This window comes from Dryobates pubescens, chromosome 15 (assembly GCF_014839835.1).
Source record: "Dryobates pubescens isolate bDryPub1 chromosome 15, bDryPub1.pri, whole genome shotgun sequence".
NCBI lineage: Eukaryota > Metazoa > Chordata > Aves > Piciformes > Picidae > Dryobates > Dryobates pubescens.
The window spans coordinates 1,725,866-1,746,307 of record NC_071626.1 but is presented as its reverse complement, the minus strand read 5'-3'; the positions used below and the strand labels follow the sequence as shown (position 1 = coordinate 1,746,307).

At 45.7% G+C, this 20,442-nt stretch overlaps 1 protein-coding gene across 1 annotated transcript; it reads right to left on the bottom strand.

Annotated features, from left to right (window-relative positions):
• Positions 1 to 669: 669 nt before the first annotated feature.
• Positions 670 to 19,205, bottom strand: EPYC (epiphycan). The gene is made up of 7 exons (XM_009905993.2): positions 18,953 to 19,205; positions 14,884 to 15,064; positions 5,165 to 5,318; positions 4,028 to 4,186; positions 3,261 to 3,463; positions 2,030 to 2,125; positions 670 to 874 (listed from the first exon to the last, which is right to left on the bottom strand). The coding sequence occupies exons 2-7, from the start codon at positions 15,049 to 15,051 to the stop codon at positions 704 to 706; spliced, it is 951 nt and encodes a 316-aa protein (XP_009904295.2). The 5' UTR covers positions 15,052 to 15,064; positions 18,953 to 19,205; the 3' UTR covers positions 670 to 703.
• Positions 19,206 to 20,442: the final 1,237 nt, after the last annotated feature.

Sequence of the window (20,442 nt, the reverse complement as noted above, 5' to 3'; positions counted from 1 at the left end):
GAATAATAAAAGGGGATAAACAGCCAATTGTGCACACATTTTCCTTGTCTTATGTTCAATACATGAAATTATTTAACCTTAGCATCCATACCTTAGCTCTGAATAATAAAAGGGGATAAACAGCCAATTGTGCACACATTTTCCTTGTCTTATTTTCAATACATGAAATTATTTAACCTTAGCATCCATATCTTAGCTCTGAATAATAAAAGGGGATAAACAGCCAATTGTGCACACATTTGGCTTTTCTCTTATGTTTAACACACAAGATCATTTCACTTCAGAACTCATTGGACCTGAATACATCAGCGCAAAATGTGGCATTTGCATTGATCATTGAATGCCTTCAGCCCGGTTTTTAAAGCAGGATATTTTTCTTGGTGTCTCTCTCTCTAGCTTAGAGTAGGCTAAGATAACAGAGTTGGCTTTTACCATTTCCTCTCATGCTTTGTATGGTTTAGTCATGGGGTGTTAGGTAATAGATTGGACCTGATAATCTCTGAGGTCCTTTCCAACCTGGCTGACTCTGTGATTCTACGGTTGTCAACCAATCAATTTCATGATTAGCTATAAATATTTCCCAAACTAATGAGATTTGGAGGGGGGAACAACAACAACAAAAGCTTTATTGTGGCAGTGAGTTCATCATTTCTCTGGGAAGGCTCTTATAGTGTAGGGCTTCAGTGTTGGCTCCAGAGGAAGCTTAGATGAGGTTACCCACTGGCAGGCGGGGGAGGCACATGTAGGCATAGGGGGTTCTGCTCAGGTTGATGGGGTTGCCATCCAGCCTGATGTCCTCGAGAGCCCGACGTACGTAAGTCAGGTCTTTCATCTTGCAGAAGGTGTCTTCATGCATTTCTTGAATGTTGTTGTTCTAAAAAAACAACCACCACCAAAACCAAACAAAGAAAGAAAAGAAACACACCCAAAGCCATCAGAATTGTTGCTGAAAGGAGTTTTTTGTTTCACTCTTTGAAGAGCAGATTCTGGATGCATTTTCATTTTCATCTCATTCATGTTCATCTCTTTCAGTGCTTAGAGAGAAGAGATGTGTTAAAGCAAGAGACTAGATTGTGACTGAGAGATCTTCCAAGCAGAGAGAGAATGTCTTGGCTCTGTGCAAAGCTTCAGATCCAAGTAACTCAAACCATGGTGTGGAGGCTGAGTTTGCAGGAGGGACTTATAGAACATAACAAGAGGACACAGTCTCAAGCTGTGCCAGGGGAAATTTAGGCTCAAGGTGAGGAGAAAGTTCTTCCCAGCAAGAGAGATTGGCCATTGGGATGTGCTGCCCAGGGAGGTGGTAGAGTCACCATCCCTGGAGGTGTTCAGAAAAGGCTTGGATGTGGCACTTAGAGCCATGGTTTAGTTGTCAGGAGGTGTTAGGTAATTGGTTGGATTTGATGATCTCTAAGGTCTCTTCCAACATGATTGATTCTATGGTTCTATGATTCCCTCCTATGATCAGTAGAGAGCAATTTCATTTCCAGGGTCGTACTGAGGAGACTTTTATGAATACAAATGGAAAGCAGCACTTGGCCAGTCCAAAAATCATGGAACCATCTGTCTTAATGATCTGGAGGAAGGTGTTGAGTGCACCCTCAGCAAGTTTGCAGATGACAGTAAATTGGGTGGGAGTGTTGATCCGCTGGAGGGTAGGAAGGATCTGCAGAGGGACCTGGCCAGGCTGAGGTCAGTTGTATGAGGTTTAATGAAGCCAAGTGCTGGGTCCTGCACTTGGGTGACAACAGCTCCAGGCTTGGGGCAGAGGGGCTGGAAAGCTGCCTGGCAGAAATAACCCTGGGGGTGATTGTTGGCAGCTGGCCAGCAGGATGCTCAGCTGGCCAAGAAGGGACCTTAAAGATCATCTAATTCCAACCCCCCTGCCATGGGCAGGGTCATCCTCCACTAGACAAAAGTAAGGACACCTCTGGAGAAGCAGAAGGCACAAAGCAAGAGAATAATTGTCCTTTCCAGTTTGGCTTCCTATTGGAACATGATCTACAGAACCATTAGTTTTGTAGCCTACCTGAAGATGCAGAGCTTGGAGGCTTTCAGGGAGTGGCAATGGAATGTGGTCCAGGTTATTGTCAGCAATGTAAAGATGCTGCAGATGCTGCAGATCCTAGAGGAAGAAGGGAAAAATAAAGGCAGGGGAAAAAAGATCTTATTTAAACCTCTGGCACTTCAGTTTGGAATCTGTAACTGCAGTGAGGACCAGTGGATGCTAACACAGTTTATAGAGTTATAGGATTGTTTCCCTTGGAAATGACCTCCAAGATCATTGAGTCCAAGCATCAGCCTAACACTACTATGGCTGTTAAGCCACGTCCCAAAGTGCCATGCTCACAGGTTTCTGGAACACCTCCAGGCATGGGGACTCCACCACCTCCCTGGGCAGCCTGTGCCAATCCCTGACCACTCTTGCAGCAAAGAAGTTCTACCTCATCTCCAACCCAACCCTCCCCTGGCACACTTTAAGGCCATTTCTGATAGAGATTTCTTTTGCCTGGTAGTAGGGAGAAGAGACCAAACCCCACGTCACTGCAAGCACCCCTCTGGGCAGCCTGGATCAGTGTTAAATTACAGAAGCTCCTCCTCGTGTTTAGATGGAACTTCTGATGCTCACATTTGTGCCTGTTACCAAAGTTCTTAGGTTACCCAACCTCCAGCACAGTCATGGTTCCTATGATCTTAACTACTGTAAAGGTTTACTACTGTAGAGGGACACAAAAAGCATACAGAATTAACCAGGTTGGAAAAGACCTTTGAGACCATCCAGTCCAACCTATCACCCAACACCATCTGATCAACTAAACCACGGCATTGACTGTCTCATCCAGGCTCTTCTTAAACACCTCCAGGGATGGTGACTCCACCACCTCCCTGGGCAGCACATCCCAATGGCCAATCTCTCTTGCTTGGAAGAATTTCTTCCTAACATCCAGCCTGAACCTCCCCTGGCACAGCTTGAGACTGTGTCCTCTTGTTCTGGTGCTGGTTGCCTGGGAGAAGAGACTAACCCCCACCTGGCTCCAACCTCCCTTCAGGTAGTTGTAGACAGCCACAAGGTCTCCCCTGAGCCTCCTCTTTTCCAGGCTGCTCTTCTGACCACATCCTCTGGAGAAAGGCAGAACAGACTTTGCCATGAACTCCAGACCATAAAAGTTTTACTGCTGTAGAAGGACTCTTAGGCTGCTCTTCTGACCAAATCCCCTGGAGAAAGGCAGGAAAGCTTTTCCCATGACCCTCAGACTTACTTTAAATGCCTCATTAGGGATTCCTTTGCGACCAAGCCTGTTCTTGCTGACATCAATGAATGTCAAGGTGGGTGGTAACTCGGGCAGTTGCCTGATCCTGTTGTCACGAAGCACCAGCTCCTCAAGTTGGGGCAGTCTCCAGAAGGCATCTTCATGGATCTCTGATATAAAGTTTGCAGTCAAGTCAATCCTCTTTAAGTTATCTGGCAGAGAAAGGAGAGGCAGGAAGTGTGTAAGAATGTATTCAGGTATTGCCTGGAATTTTTAGAAGAAGAATAAAAGCCAATGGGTTATTCAAATTAGAGGTAGAATGTCTTGAGTGTGACCCATTCCTGACTCACTAGGTGACAGCTCTGTGTGCATAGGTAACACAATGATCCATACTCACACACAGAGAATGTGTGGGGTTGGAAGGGACCCTCAGAACAATTCCTTATCCACTGGACAGTCCACCCTTCCAATCCAGATCTCTCCACTTGTGAAAGAAGGATGCTGTGGGGCACTGTGTCAAAGACTTTACACAAGGGGTGACATTTCTTGGCCTTCCCTTGCCTACTGATGTAGTCACACCATTGCAGACAGCTGCTTGGTCAAGCAGGACTTTGAATCACAGAATTGTTAGGGTTGGAAGGGACCTCAAGGATCATCTAGTGCCCTTGCTGAAGCCATGCTGGCTGTCTTGAATCACCTCCCTGTCCTCCAACCTCTTGGCTTTACTTGCAGTTGTTTCTAGCTCAATCCCATTGCAGCAACACTGCTCTCCATACTTAGGTGAGCAAAGTCATTCCTGTTGATCTTCCTGATCCTGTTGTAGCGGGAGTAGAAGTAGGCGGTTCTCTTAGGCAGTGGTGGGACAGCAATCAGCTCGTGGTCATCACAGTAGACTGTGGTCCCCAGGCACGTGCACAAAAGGCAAGTAGGAAGACCTAGCAAGGAATTGAAAAGCAAACAGAGTGTTGCCAAAAACCAGCACCAAAACGACACAAATCACTACAATGAAATGCCCCCCTAAGCACACTTATGATTTTGTCACTGGTAGAGTTCACTCTCGTTCTGATTTGATCACCACACCAGCCATTGAAACAGGCTGGCCAGGGAGGTGGGGGAGATGCTGTCCCTGCAGGTGTTCAAGAAATGTGGACATGGCACTTTGGGACATGGTTTAATGGCTATGGTGGACTTAGGCTGATGGTGGAACTTGATGACCTTAGAGGTCTTTTCCAACCCAAACAGTTCAATGAGGCTGTGATCATATAATTCACAGATTGCATTGGGATGGGAGGGACCCTCCAAGGTCATCTTGTACAACCCCCTGCAGTCAGCAGGGACACCTCCAGCTAGAGCAGGCTGCCCTGGACCACATCAAGTCTGCCCTTGAATGTCTCTAGGGACAGGACCTCAACCGCATCCCTGGGCAACCTGTTCCAGCACCTCACCACCTTCACTCTGCAGAACTTCCTCCTGACATCTAACCAAAATTTATCCTGCTGCACTTTCAAACCGTTGTCCCTCAGCCTGTCCCCACAGGTCCTTCTGAACAGCCCTTCCCCAGTCTTTCTGCAGGTCCCCTTCAAGTATTGAAATGCACTCTAAAGTTTCCCTGGAGCCTTCTCTTCTCCAGGCTGAACAGCCCCAACCCTCTCAGCCTGTCCCCATAGCAGAGCCTCTCCAGCTCTCTGATCATCTTGGTGGCCCTCTTCCTGGCCTGCTCCATCAGGTCCATGTCTCTCTTGTGTTGGAGGCCCCAGAGCTGAACTCAGTAGTCCAGATGAGGCTTCACCAGAGCAGAGCAGGAGCAGAATGATCTCCCTCAATCTGCTGGCCAGGCTGGAAGCAGAATGGCCTTTACTGAAAAACAAAGCTACTCACACAAACCTCTTTTTTCCCCTCTCCCCCCTACTAACCATCTTGAGTTTGGGGTCCTAGAACCCCAGACCCTTGTGCTGAAGCCCCGTCAATTAATTTCGGCGTCGATGCTTCCTCCTCAGGCTCTTCTATCAGGGGTGCAGAAGAATAACTCTCTTGAACTAGAGCTGGCAGTGCTGTCCCAATCTCTGTCTGGGGAAAAGTGAAAGGGAAGAGGAAATGTTACTGCTCGCTTCCACTGGCAGCTCTTTCTCTCCCAAATCCTCCTCCTCTCCCACTAGAGGTCACAGATGGGCTGAGGCTCGGTGCTTGAGCTGCCTTTTATTTGGCAGCTCTGATGAATTCTGATGGTGTGGAAACTCCGACACTCTCCAAGCTCCCTTTTCCTCTCAGTGTTTTAATTTCTCTGCTGTATGCTCTCATCCCTTCAGTCCTTCATTAGCCACAATATGTCCTAACAAACTGCTTTCCCCACGCTGATTTCAGTTAGATTTGTGATAAAAATTGATTTGTTCTGCGTGACAAAGGGAAATTTGCTGTGAAGCATCAAAAACCCAAACCCAAACCCAAAGGAACTGCAAGTCTTTTGGATAGAAAATTGGAAATTGTTCCAGCAGACATCAAATCCAATGGAGCTTTGCAGGCTTTGTTTTCAGAGCACTAACATAGAACCATAGAATTGTCAGGGTTGGAAGGGACCTCAAGGCTCAGCCAGTTCCAAGCCCCCTGCCATGGCCAGGGACACCTCACACTACAGCAGGTTGCTCACAGCCACCTCCAGCCTGGCTGCAAACACCTCCAGGCAGGAGGCTTCCACCACCTCCCTGGGCAACCTGTGCCAGGCTCTCACCACCCTCATAGGGAACAACTTCTTCCTCACATCCAATCTCAGTCTCCCCACTTCTAGTTTTGCTCCATCCCCCCCAGTCCTATCACTCCCTGACACCCTAAAAAGTCCCTCCCCAGCTTTCTTGTAGCCCCCTGAAGATCCTGGAAGGCCACAATTAGGTCTCCTCAGAGCCTTCTCTTCTCCAGACTGCACAACCCCAACTCCCTCAGTCTGTCCTCATAGTAGAGCAGCTCCAGCCCTCTGCTCATCCTTGTGACCCTTCTCTGGACACCTACCAGAACCTCCACATCCTTCCTGGAACAGAGGCTCCAGAACTGGACACAGAGCTCCAGGTGGGGTCTCACCATGCTTTAAAAATGTTATTATCTAAGAATCCTGAAGTCTTAAGTTCACATTCTACTTGCTAATGTGCTGGCAGTGGGGTTTGTCATGGGCTTTAATCAAAAGCAAAGCTACCTGGAGAGAGGCCAAGGGAGGCTACAAGGATGCTGAAGGGACTGGAACCTCAGTGTGATGAGGAAAGGCTAAGAGCCCTGGGGCTGGTTAGCCTGGAGAAGAGAAGGCTGAGAGGGGGTCTGAACAATGTTTATAAATATCTGAAGGGTGGGTGTCAAGAGGATGGGGCCAGGCTTTTTTCCTTGATGTCCTGTGATAGGACAAGAGGCAACTGATACAAACTGGAGTACTGAAAGTTCCACCTCAATGTGAGGAAAACATTTCTTTCCTGTGAGGGTGCTGGAGCCCTGGAGCAGGCTGCCTAGAGAGGTTGTGGTGTCTCCTTCTCTGGAGACTTTCAAGAGCTGCCTGGATGTGCTCCTGTGTGTCCTGCCCTGGGTGATCCTGCTTTGGCAGGAGGGTTGGACTCGACCTTCAGAGCTCCCTTCCAACCCCAACCATTCTGTGATTCTCTGAAATATTTCACATCAGTTAGTTTCCCTGAAGACAGCAAATATGGAAGCAATGGGAACCCAGGAAGCACTGGACCTTGCAGATTCAGGTTTTGACTGAGGATCTTCAGATTCTCTGTGTGATCTTGAGGTGTTTTCCAATAAGCTACAGTTATTTTTGGTGTGTATGGAAATGCCACGGTATAGTCACCACCATCCCTGGCTAAATGGCCTGGAATTGTGCCAGAAAGAGGTTTAGGTTGGAGATGAGGAAAGATTTCTTTGCTGCAGGAGTGGTCAGGGATTAGCATAGTCTGCCCAGGGAGGTGGTGGAGTCCCCATCCCTGGAGGTGTTCAAGAAACCTGTGGCCATGGCACTTGGGGACATGGTTTAGTGTCCATGGTGGTGTTGGGTTGATGGTTGGAATCTATGATCTCAGAGGTCTTTTCCAACCCAAACAATTTTGTGATTCTGAGGTCCATGGTAGTGAACTTCAGCTGAACTATGACTGAGTAACCTGCTGGTATAAGCAAGAGTAAGGATGCACCTTGCTGCTTCGTGCAGACAAATACACATTGTTCCCATCTGCAGCACTGACAGTGAAACAGCTTAACCAGGAATGGAGTTGGGGACAAATCAAAAGAAGACTTTGGGAACAAAGGAAATGGGGCAGATGTTCTCTGGAGGGAGGAAGCCTAGAGGGAGAAATGCATTCCAGGCTTTTATTGACCCAGGGTAGTACTGCACTAAAGTGCTTGCACATGCTGGCTGCTGCTTCAGCAGTGTTGTGGAGCTCAGATAAGAGTCCCTGTCCTGACCTTTGGTCGAAATCTGGAGATCAGGGGCTGTTTAGTGTGGAGAAGAGACAACTGAGGGAATTTGATCAATGTCTATCAATACCTGAGGGGTGGGTGTCAGGAGAAGGGGCCCAAGCTCTTTTCAATGGTGCACAGTAATAAGTCAGGGAACAATGGATACAAACTGGAGCATAGAAGATTTCACCTCAGCATGAGGACAACCTTCTTTGCAGTGAGAAGTTCTTTACAGGAGAACTTCTTTACAGTGACAGAGTCCTGGAGCAGGCTGCCCAGAGAGGTTGTGGAATCTTGTTCTCTGGACATATTCAAAACCCTCCTGGATGCATTCCTCTGCAGGCTACCCTGGGTGATGCTGCCTTGGCAGGGGGTTTGCACTCAACCTCTACCATCCAGCGATTCTGTGATTTGGAGACCTATCAATGAATCCTTTTGTGGTAGTTTTGCTGAAAATAATGTTCTGGAGAAGCACATTTTCAAGATGCAAGTTGCAAACAGACTCCAGATCTAAGATTCTTTTTCCTCTTGGTGGGATTTGGGTCGTCTACACTTGGTGCCACTTCCCTCAGTATTTGAGGGCATCCTTTATGGAATTGACTAGCTTGGGATTTGGGATTTGCTCTCTGCTTTCTCAGCTGCTCTTACTTGATTCATCACTGTAGCTGCTGGGTACCAAAGCAGAGGAGTTACCTCTAGGAGTTGCTTCTTTTAATTCTGTTTCTACTAGTGTTATCACTCTCTTGTTACAGGATGCTAACAGGGTTGCCCGGTTGGAAGCCTCCCCATAGTTTCCTTGCCAATGTGCTAAAACTGTGCTCTGGAGCAATCAATCCAAGCAATTACTTTTATCTATTCAGTCTCCTGCCCAGTTGTTAAAGTCATTAAACCCCCATGCTATTATTCATACATTCACAGAATGATTTGGGTTGGAAGGGAGCTTGAAGACCATCCAGTTCCAACCTCCCTGCCATGAGCAGGGACACCTCCCACCAGCCAAGGTTGCTCAAGGCCTGATCCAACCTTGAACACCCCCAGGGAGGGGACATCCACAGCCTCCCTGGGCAACCTGTTACTGATGATAACTAATTTAATGGTATTTCCATTTTTCTTACACTGGTACCAAAGTAGGAATTCCCTGGTAGTTGTGGATCACGTAGCAAACCCAGAGCATGAGCAGTATTTGTTTGCTGTACATAGGATGGACTTGAACCAGTGACCTGAAAGTCAAAGTCTGTTTCCCATTATTGGTCATCTGATCCCTGCAGATGGATAACTTGTCCATGTTTGATAAATAATGCAAGGCTGTAACAAGGCAAAGATGTTCCTTGGACTCTATATTGTATAGAATGATCCTCCAGCTTCCAGCTGTTTGTTTATTTTTGGCAACATCCACTTCACTAAATAAAACCTGAAACAGAACTCATTCTCTATCACTTAATGCTATTATTCTCCATAAGGGTTGTGGGTTTTTTTTTATTGGGGGGTGAGGATGGGGCTGGATTTCCTTTCCTACTCTAAGTAATATTCTTCATGTAAAAATCACAGAGGAGGAGAAGGAATATTGCAGAGAAAGACAATAAAGAGTGTGCCTCTTTGCCAAGAGTTGCAAGTCTTGGAATCATGAACAGCCTCCCAAGCCAGATTTAATACCTGGCATAAGGCTGCACTGAAAGGGATTCACAGCACCTACCTGCAGCTACTGAACTGTATGGTTACAGAGTCACTATGCTTGGAAAACACCTTCCAGATCATCAAGTGCAACCATTATGTAGCTCTACCAGGACCACTACTACATCATCTCCTTGACCACCATACCTAGATGGCTTTTAAATGCATCCAGGGATGGCAATTTTACCACTTCCCTGGGCAGCCAGTTCCAGTTAATACTTAGAGAATACCAGTGCAGAAGAGACACCAATGCTGGAGAGAATCACAGAATAGAGCATCATAGAATCAACCAGGTTGGAAAAAACCTCAGAGATCATCAAGTCCAACCTATTACCTAATGCCTAACATCTCCTGACAACCAAACCATGGCTCCAAGTGCCACATCCAAGCCTTTTTTGAACACCTCCAGGGACGGTGACTCCACCACCTCCCTGGGCAGCACATTCCAATGGCCAATTACTCTTTCTGGGAAGAACTTTTTCCTCACCTCCAGCCTAAACTTCACTACTCATCTACTTCAAACCTCATCTACTCCACACAAACTTCATCTACTCCACCCCCCCTGCCAGAGCAGGTGACACAGGAATGCATCCAGATGGGTTTGGAAAGTGTCCAGAGAAGGAGACTCCACAACCTCTCTGGGCAGCCTGCTCCAGGGCTCCAGCACCCTCACAGCAAAGTTTTTCCTCATGGTGAAGCGGAACTTCCTGTGTTAAAGTAATAAAATGCAAAAAACAGATATATTTATGGAGATAAATGGCAAGGCTGGAAGCCATCAGTTGCACCATGAGGTGGTGTAATTCCAGGGGCAGATGTTTTATCTACTTCATGTCTGTATCTTTCAGGATCAAAGCTGATCTAAGACACACAATAAATTGAAATTGACAGGAGAATATGAAGTGAGTCCTCCCTCAGAGCTCCTTTTGCTGCAGAAACCATGCTTAAAAACACAAACAAAAGCCTGGTTCTTAAAAAGAGACCTTATAAGCTTAAAGGGGCAGCTGCGCCACACGCTGGCCCATCAAAAGGAACCACTTTTCCCCACATCTGGACAGAAACTGCCAAAGGCTCACAAGAAAGTGCCTAATTATGGTGGAGGGTTTGGGTTTGTTTGCCTTTCCAAAAGTGGCTCATGGTTGTTTTCCTCAAATTTTGTATTTCAGGTCCTTTTTTCCCCCCTCTCATTGTTCTGTCTTAAAACCAGAGAGATCTGTGAGGCACTGCCTGGTAATGCAGTAAGTGCTCAGGCTGTGAACAATGCAGCTCAGGTGAACGGCCACTTCTGGGTACAGGGCTACATAAAGAAGTGGTGTAGAGAAAGCAGTGTGATAAAAGTTGCCAGGGGATGGGGAAGGAAAGCATAGAACAGAATTATGGAGTTGTTTTGATTAGAAAAGGTCTCTAAAGAACTGAGGCCAGCCATCAACCTGGCACAACCATGGTGCCTTGTACACACATTTCATGAACTCCACCACCTCCCTGGGCAGCCTGTGCCAATCCCTGACCACCCCAGCAGCAGAGACATTCTTCCTCATCTCCATCCTAACCCTTTCCTGGCACAATTTCAATTTCTTGTTCTGTCACCTGATGCTAGGGAGCAGAGCCCAACCCCCACCTCACTGCAACCTCCTTTCAGGGAGCTGTAGAGAGCAGTGAGGTCTCCCTCAGCCTCCTCTTCTCCAGGCTGCACACCCCCAGCTCCTTCAGCTGCTCCTCCCCAACCCTCTTCTCCAGGCCCTTTCCCAGCTTTGTTGCCCTTCTCTGGACACTCTCCAGTTCCTCAATGTCCTTCTTGGAGTGAGGGGCCCAAAACTAGACACAGTGCTTGAGGTTCAGCCTCACTAATGCCCAGTACAGAGCCACGATCAATCCTTACTCCTGCTGGTCACAGCATTACTGATCCAGGCCAGGATGCTGGTGGCCTTCTTGGCCACCTGGGCACACTGCTGGCTCATGTCCATCTGGCTGTCAGCAGGCACCCTCAGGTCCTTTTCTGCTGGGCAAACTTTCCAGCCACTCTGCCCCCAGCCTGTAGCATTGCCTGGGGTTGCTATGAGCTGGCACTTAGCCTTTTTAAACCCCACACAATTGTCCTATATTTTCCTTTCTTATTTTTCTGACAGTAATGTTTCCTACCTGAAGGCAGCTGGAATGGTGGTGTGGAACAGGCACTGCAGTCAGAAGCTTGCAATATGATTTTTCTTACACATTAGTGGTTGATTTACACAAGAATCTCTCCACAATTTGTTTTTTCTCACTCATTATCCAAACAGTGTCTTAGTTTCAAGGAGCCTTCTGTGTTTGCCAGGGAGAAGCTTACACAAGAAATGCCTTTGAGAGTCTGGTGTGGTGCTATCCACTTTAAAGAAGGAAATCTGACTGTGTATAGCTGTGCAGAGCAGTTGGGACAATAAAGACCAAGGGTTGGCTGGGGCCTCTGGACCCTATTGTGATATAAATATTCATTAAAAGATAATAATGAACCTCAGTGTGAAGAAAAGGCTGGCAGTGCAGCTGAGGTTTATTCTGTGGTTTCAGAACAAAAATCCAACATGAAAGTTGTACACTCTCTGGCTCTGACATTCCCTTTGTAGTCTCTTTCTCCTTTAGGACCTTGGAATTTCACCATGAACTGTGAAAGGCTTGGTCCTGATGTCCCCAAAGTCTCTACACTTTTTATTTGTGAGTGGTGTATTAATTAAGGTTTGGTTTGGTTTGGTTTGGTTTGGCTTGGCTTGGCTTGGTTTGGTTTTCCCCCAGTAACTATTTGCCTCTGAATTCCAAGCTTTAGCCAGGCCTTCCATGTCTCACTAATCTGGGAACTTGGAAAGAACAGGTTTTAGAGCCCAAATTTGACTCATTTTAGTGATGATCTAGTTGATGTGGTGGTGTTAGGCCACAGGCTGGGACTTGATGACCTCAGAAGTCTATTCCAGCCTCAATAATTCTGTGATCTAATAGATGTCAATGCAGAGCCTTGATTGAGGATTCAATACAGATTTTATAGCCCAAATTTAACCCATCTTAGTGACATGGTCTGTTGGTTGTGGTGGTGTTAGGTCACAGGCTGGGACTTGATGACCTCAGAAGTCTATTCCAGCCTCAATAATTCTGTGATCTAATAGATGTCAATGCAGAGCCTTGAGTGGGGATTCAATACAGATTCAAATTTGATCCATCTTAATAACATGGTCTAGTTGATGGGTGGTGTTTGATTTGGGATTCAGTGCAGTCTTGCTCTTTGTCTGGGTCCCTGTGTGGTATTCCTCACCCTTTAAGCTCTGCATAATGAAAACTAACCTGTGTCTTTGCATGAATACTGTGCCATGCACACAGAGCCACTTGTGTAGCTCCCATCCTACCATAGCAGGGCAGAAAATCACAGCCACCCTCAAGGCAGCAGATGTATTCCGTTTCAAACTTGAGTGACATCCATAATGTTTGGTGTCTATAAAGATAACTTGTAAGGCTGATGTGCATGTCTATAAAAGCTGCTTCATTTCTCCAGCACTGACCCCTCTGGCCTCTCTTGGGCTTAGGGAAATTGGCAGTGCTGATGTTTCTTTTGCTTGGTACATGGTCAAGAGGAATGTAAGCAAAAAGGTTTTGAGCTAAACAGCTAGTGGGGGGAAAAAAAGCAAGATCTCCCAGGGAGGTCCATCCATATGCAAAGTAAGCTGCCTTCCAACTGCTTATGATGGATGACCTTCTCTTGATGAATCAGAGAATTGTCAGGGTTGGAAGGCACCTCAGGGATTAACTAGTTCCAAACCCCCTGCCATGGGCAGGGACGCCTCACACTAGATCAGGGCTTCCCAGAGCCCCATCCAGCCTGCCCTTAAAAACTTCCAGGGATGGAGCTCCCACTACCTATCCGGGCAACCTGTTCCAGGGTCTCACCACATTAAGGGTGAAGAAGGCTGCATGTGAAGAAGGCAGCTGGAAGAGGTCATGAGTGGAAGACAATCCTGCCCTGCAAAAGGTGTTTCCAACACAACAATAGGCAACACATTTTGTTGTCTCTTATCTTCTCCCAGGCAACCAGTACCAGAACAAGAGGACACAGTCTCAGGCTGTGCCAGGGGAGGTTTAGGCTGGATGTTAGGAGGAAGTTCTACACAGAGTGATTGCCCATTGGAATGGGCTGCCTGGGGAGGTGGTGGAGTCACCATCACTGGAGGTGTTCAGGAGGAGACTTGACAGGGTGCTTGGTTGCATGGTTTAGTTGGTTGGGTGGTGTTGGATGATAGGTTGGACACGATGATCTTAAAGGTCTCTTCCAACCTGGTTTATTCTATTCTATAGCATCCTAGAATGGTTTGGGTTGGAAGGGACCTTAAAGATCTTCTAGTTCCCAGCCCCCTGCCATGGGCAGGGACACCTCACACTAGATCAGGTACTCAAAGCCTCATCCAGCCTGGTCTTACAACAGAGCTTTGAACAGTTTTTCTTTAGTAGTCTTTGTTACTGTCCTGGGATTTAATTCTTGTGCTTTCCCTTTCTTTTTCGTCTCCTTCTGCCCACTTTTCCAACACAAATTACAACCACCATCATTGTATGGCTTGGAATACTTGTATTGAACATCTCAATTATTATAATCACCCCCAGAAACAGCATTTTGCAGCCTTGTTTCAGGGGGCATGCTGGATGTCTCATCTCAGCCACCTCCGTGCCTCCTCCAGACATGTAAATCACCAGGACAATCCCAAAGAGAATTGGTGGCAATACAAAGAGACCTGAGGGAAAGATTCTCTCCCTCTACTCTGCTCTGCTGAGACCACACCTGCAGCACTGTGCCCAGTTCTGGAGCCCCTAAATCAAGAGGGATCTGGAAGTGCAGAAAGGTGTCCAGAGAAGGGTCACAAGGATGAGCAGAGGGCTGGAGCTGCTCTGCTATGAGGACAGACTGAGGAAGTTCAGTCTGGAGAAGAGAAGGCTCTGAGGAGACCTAATTGTGGCCTTCCAGTATCTGCAGGGGGCTACAAGAAAGCTGGGGAGGGAATTTTGAGGGTGTCAGAGAGGGATAGGACTGGGGGTAATGGAGCAAAACTAGAAGTGGGTAGATTCAGATTGGATGTTAGGAAGAAGTTGTTCCCCAGGAGGGTGGTGAGAGCCTGGCACAGGTTGCCCAGGGAGGTGGTGGAAGCCTCATCCCTGGAGGTGTTTGCAGCCAGGCTGGATGTGGCTGTGAGCAACCTGCTGTAGTGTGAGGTGACCCTGCCCATGACAGGGGGGTTGGGACTGGCTGATCCTTGAGCTCCCTTCCAACCCTGACAATTCTATGATTCACCTGTTCTCAAAGATTGCCACCAAAAACCCCAATAAACATCCACCCCCCCACACACACCCAGTAAATCAGGAAATATTTTGGCCACATTTGTAGATCTAGAAAAGTGTGAATGAACTGTGATGTGCTCTCAGCACAGAGAAGTTGATGAACCAAATGAAACAGCAACCAAATGGAGTGGATTTGGCTGATGACCATTTCAAAGGCCACTGCCCTTGGGAGGAAGAGAATCAGTGAAGTTCTGCTTACCTCCAGTTGGTCAGACTGCTTGCTCTCGTCGTAGTCAAACGGGTGAGAGAGCTCTCCGAGCAGCAGGTCATAGAAGTCAGAATCATAAATCCCAGTGTCAGTGAGAGGCACAGCTCCAAGAGGCCCCAAGAGGAACAATCCCAGGAAAATATTTACAAAAGGCTGCATTCTGCTTTCTTTCCTGGAAGAGAAGGAAGTGGACAGGAATGTGGCTGTTTGCAAGGAACCTGTGCAAACTGCACCTTCTAAGTGCAGTGTTTATGCAAATTTCACCTTATAAATGCAGTATTTATAGATATGGAGCAGTATTTCTGATGCCTAACTCATAGTTTATTCATGTTGACTCAGTAGTTGCTTCTGTGAGAGTCCCCCAGATCTGAGAACGTCTGCAGGCAGCTTTGGTCATGCTAACATTTAGAGAATTTAAGAAAGAGCTTTATAGGTATAAAATGAAACAGAACTTCAAGAAGAAGTACCTGGAAAAGTGAAAAGATAAATCACAGAATGCATTGGGTTGGAAGGGACCCTCCAAGGTCACCTTCCCCAAACCCCTTTCAGTAAGCAAGAACATAGAATCAATAGGGTTGGAAAAGACCTCAAAGATCATCAAGTCCAACCTGTTACCCAAGACCTCCTGACTACTAAACCATGGCACCAAGTGCTACATCCAATCCCTTCTTGAACACCTCCAGGGATGGTGACTCCACCACCTCCCTGGGCAGCACATTCCAAGAGCTAACAACTCTCTCTGTGAAGAACTTTCTCCTCACCTCGAGCCTCAACTTCCCCTGGCACAGCTTGAGACTGTGTCCTCTTGTTCTGGTGCTGGATGCCTGGGAGAAGAGACCAACCCCCTCCTGGCTACAACCAGCCTTCAGGTAGCTGTAGACAGCATCCAACTCGATCAGGTTACTCAGGGCCCCATCAGGATTGAAATGAGTGTGTCCAGGGATGGGCCTCAAACCACATCGCTGGGCAGTAAATATTCATCTTTTTCCCCCTTTCATCTAATTTCACCTATTCCTACTCCACCATAGATACAGAACTTTTGAGAAGCTAGTAAAAAGTAATGCATTATATTATTTGTACCTATCACAATGAAACTCTTTTGTCTTTCTCCTTTGCAATGAAATAATAAGCCATAAAAATAAGCCAACATTAGGATGTTTGTGTTTGTTATCATAATAAAACTCTTTTTTTCTTTCTCCTCCACCAGAACAAAAAAAAACCAAAACCAACCAAAAACACAAACCCACAAATAAATTAGAAAACATTGGAATGTTTGTTAGCTCTGGATGAGAATAATGGAAACACTTTCCATCCATTAGTTGTTCTGCCAGGATGTCATTTTTATTGGCTGAAGGCTGTGTGCTGTATTTGGATCATCACTTCTGCAAAAGTCTGAGGAGTCTGGGGAGGAGAAGGCTCCCAGGAGACCTAATTGTGGCTTTCCAGTATCTGAAGGGGGCTACCAGAGTGCTGGGGAGGGACTTTTTAGGGTGACAGGGAGTGACAGGACTGGGGGGAATGGAGCAAAACTAGAAATGGGGAGATTCAGATTGGATGTTAGGAAGAAGTTGTTCCCCATGAGGGTGGTGAGAGCCTGGCACAGGTTGCCCAGGGAGGTGGTGGAAGCCTCATGCCTGGAGGTGTTTGCAGGGGGCTTGGAACTGGCTGATCCTTGAGGTCCTTTCCAACCCTGACAGTTCTATGATTTTATGATTCTGAAAAGTAGCCCTGTGGCAGTGGTCTCCATTCCTTTATTATTCCACCCAACACCATTTCAAAGGTAGTGGAAAATGGTAGCATGATAGAGTCATCTGCTCTTCATGGGGAAGGGAATCATAAAGCATAGATCATAGAATCATAGAATTGCTTGGCTTGGAACAAGATCAACTCCAGCCATCAACCCAACACCCCCATAGCCATTACCCATTTCCCCAGCTGCCATATCCACATATTTCTTGAACACCTCCAGGGTTGGTTACTCCACCACTTAAATCCAATTATCATCCATTTAAAATTCCCATGGTTCAGTAAAACAGTAGAAAGTCCACTGAATATTAGTGTTTATGCATTCCCTACTCCTTCTAAGTGAGGTGGTCACTCTTGTCCTCTAAGATGCCCATCACAAAGTTGTAGTTAGCTTTTCCTCACACCTTGGTTTAGCTGCAGCCCCCAGAAAGCACAGGCAGTGATGATGAGCAGTGTGAGAGCCTAAGAGATTGTACTCTTGATGTGATGAGCCTTATAACTTGTACTCCTGATGTGATGCCGTAGTATTACACATAGGAATATTGTATGCTAGAGGAATTCTCTCTGATTGGAATATATAACATTTTTATATCCCCTGGAACAGATGCACTTCAATATTTCAGTTTTCAGCTTAAATCTTTCAGTTTTCAACTGCAGCTATTTAAAATAGATGGAGTCTAAGAAATCCTTGAGGCAGTTTTGTACTGACCGTGTGTGCCGAGGAGCAAGCTTCATGAAAAGAGGTCTTTATGAAAGTGGTTGAGGCATGAGGATCTGAAATCCCTCAGGGGATGGACAGCAAGACAAGGAGTTCATTTTGCCTTCATTTGCTTGCATTCAAAAAGACTTTTCAGCTGCTTCTGGGGGAAGCCAGTCACTTGGGCTCGTCTTTGAGAAGACTTGGTTGAATTGCACCTTTCAGTAGTAGCTTCCACTACTTCTAGAAGTACTCTAGTTCCTTACCCCAAATTGAAATGAAATGCAACCAATCTCTGAAATAGTCTGAAGTACACTGGAGCTTGGGGTTTGGTTTTTCATTTTGCCTGTCCTTATATTATAGTTTTTGGAAGGATTATTATTGGTCTTGCTTTCACTTGCATGCCATTTATCCCAAATAATTCAGCCATAAAGGAAGTTATCCATTAAAATGACTAAAGAGAAAAAATAATTCACTTATAAAGGAAGTTATCTATTAATATTACTGAAGAAACAAATAATTCAGCTGTAAAGGATGTTCTCTATTAACCCCAAAATGGTTCATCTCTAAAGGATGTTCTCTGTTAACCCCAAAATGGTTCATCTCTAAAGGATGTTCTCTGTTAACCCCAAAATGGTTCACCTCTAAAGGATGTTCTCTGTTAACCCCAAAATGGTTCATCTCTAAAGGATGTTCTCTATTAACCCCAAAATGGTTCATCTCTAAAGGATGTTATCTGTTAACCCCAAAATAGTTCATCTCTAAAGGATGTTCTCTGTTAACCCCAAAATGGTTCATCTCTAAAGGATGTTCTCTGTTAACCCCAAAATAGTTCATCTCTAAAGGATGTTCTCTATTAACCACAAAATGGTTCATCTCTAAAGGATGTTCTCTGTTAACCCCAAAATAGTTCATCTCTAAAGGATGTTATCTATAACCCCAAAATTACTAAAGCAAACAACAGCTTCATCTCTAAAGGATGTTGTCTATTAATCCAGAAAATTACTGATGGAAAAAGATCTGACCCAGCCATAAATGATGTTATCAATTAACCTAAAACCTCTTAAATACAAAACCCAATTCAGCCATTTATTAACCCCAAACAGTTACTGAAGAAAAAAACATTTACTCCTTATCCAAAATTATTTTCATTTCACGTTGCCTAGTAAAAAAAATAAAGAAAGGATGTGAGGCTTGATAAATATTTCATTTTGCATCCAGAGAGACAAATACAACAACTCTAATGATAACCTCTGGGAAAAGAAACTCAGTATTTAGCTAAGGCTGTGATACCTGCACTGATTTGCAGAGCTTGCATGCCTCTGTACTTCCTTTCTGTGTAATATATTGGGCCACACTGTAAGGATATTGGCATCTGCAGGAGCTAGGTAAGATCAAATATTTTGATGAAGATTAAGTACTCCTCTCACAGGAAGGAGCTAAGAAATATCCCTGGGAAAAGAAACAAAAACAAACCCAAGAGGAATAGTGCCACAATCTGCAGCTTTTGAATCAGTATTAAGCCTGATAAAATGAAACAAATCCTATCCAAATATTTTCAGCTTTGTAAAAAAGAGATCCAATGAACTGCTCAAAGAGAGAAGTGCCCAAACTTACCTTTAGCTGCCAGGCTCTCAAGTGGGATGGAGTTACTCCGATTGCAGAGCCACAGCTGTTAGACCCTGACCAATGGCAGTGCTATTCAGGGGCTGTGGGAGGTGGTACAGCTTCCTACCCTCAACTGGAGACCTCAGCCCAGGAAGTCTCTGGGACTTCAAACACCTTTGAATTTGATTTGGCTGAAGTGAACTTGTGCAAAGTCAAACAAAGGTTTGTTGTAAGCAGAGGGCTTTTATTTCACAGCACAGCTTTTCACACACCTTCCTCTTCAATTTCTGAGTCACAGAACCAGCACGGGATCACAGAACGGCGTGAGTTGGAAGGGACCTCTGGAGATCACCTAGCCCAACTCCTCCTACCAAGATATACAACAATAACATTCTCAGGCACACCCTGGACACAATCTCTTGAGTGCCCTGCTCATCTAGAAATCCATATCTTCCATCTTCTGTCTTTGCTTATCAGCCAAAATCAAACCTTAAGCAAATAGTAATGGATATTTTTTTCCTATCTTGAACAGTTCTGTTTGGGATCTCATTGGATGTGGTCATTTTGTAAGGCCAGGCTGGACGTGGCTGTGAGCAACCTGCTGCAGTGTGAGGTGTCCCTGCCCATGGCAGGGGGGTTGGAACTGGCTGAGCCTTGAGCTCCCTTCCAACCCTGACAATTCTATGATAGTGTTTAATGAATTTCCATCTCTTGTGGGTATTATCTGGTATGGATTTAGAGGTCTCTTTGTTGTTGTGCTTGGCTGTTTCACAGATTCATAGAATTGTTTGAGCTGGAAAAGACTTCAAAGATCATAGAATCATTGAATCATAGAATCAATAAGGTTGGAAAAGACCTCAAAGATCATCAGGTCCCACCTGTCACCCAACACCTCATGATTACTAAACCATGGCACCCATCCAATCCCCTCTTGAACACCTCCAGGGACGGTGACTCCACCACCTCCCTGGGCAGCACATTCATCAGGTCCAACCATCAAACTAACACCACCATGGCCATTAAACCATGTCCCCAAGTGCTGTGTCCACACATTTCTTGAACACCAGCAGGGGTGGGGACTCCACCATCTCCCTGGCCAATATTTAAGATTTACTCCATGAAACCTTCACTTCTAACAGTTCTTAATTTACCAAACCCAAATAGGCTCAGTGTTCACTGACCTCACTCATAAAAAGCCCCCAGTCCTATTTTCTTTACTGGAGGAAAAATCTTCTCTACAACAAACACTTCATAATAAAGTTTCAAAATCATATGAATTACTTCATAATAAAAGGTTTTAATCATCAAATACTTCATAATAATATTTTTAAATCAGTTGATTCAGGCTTACTGTGACTTAGGGCCTGAAACTTTTGATGTTTTGTCCTATAAGATTCATTTTTGTTGTTGCTGTTTTATTAAGCCAGATGAAGCCCTTTGGCTCTGATGCTTAACTTAATCTGGATTTTGGTGGCTTGCTGTATTCCTTTCAGACCACA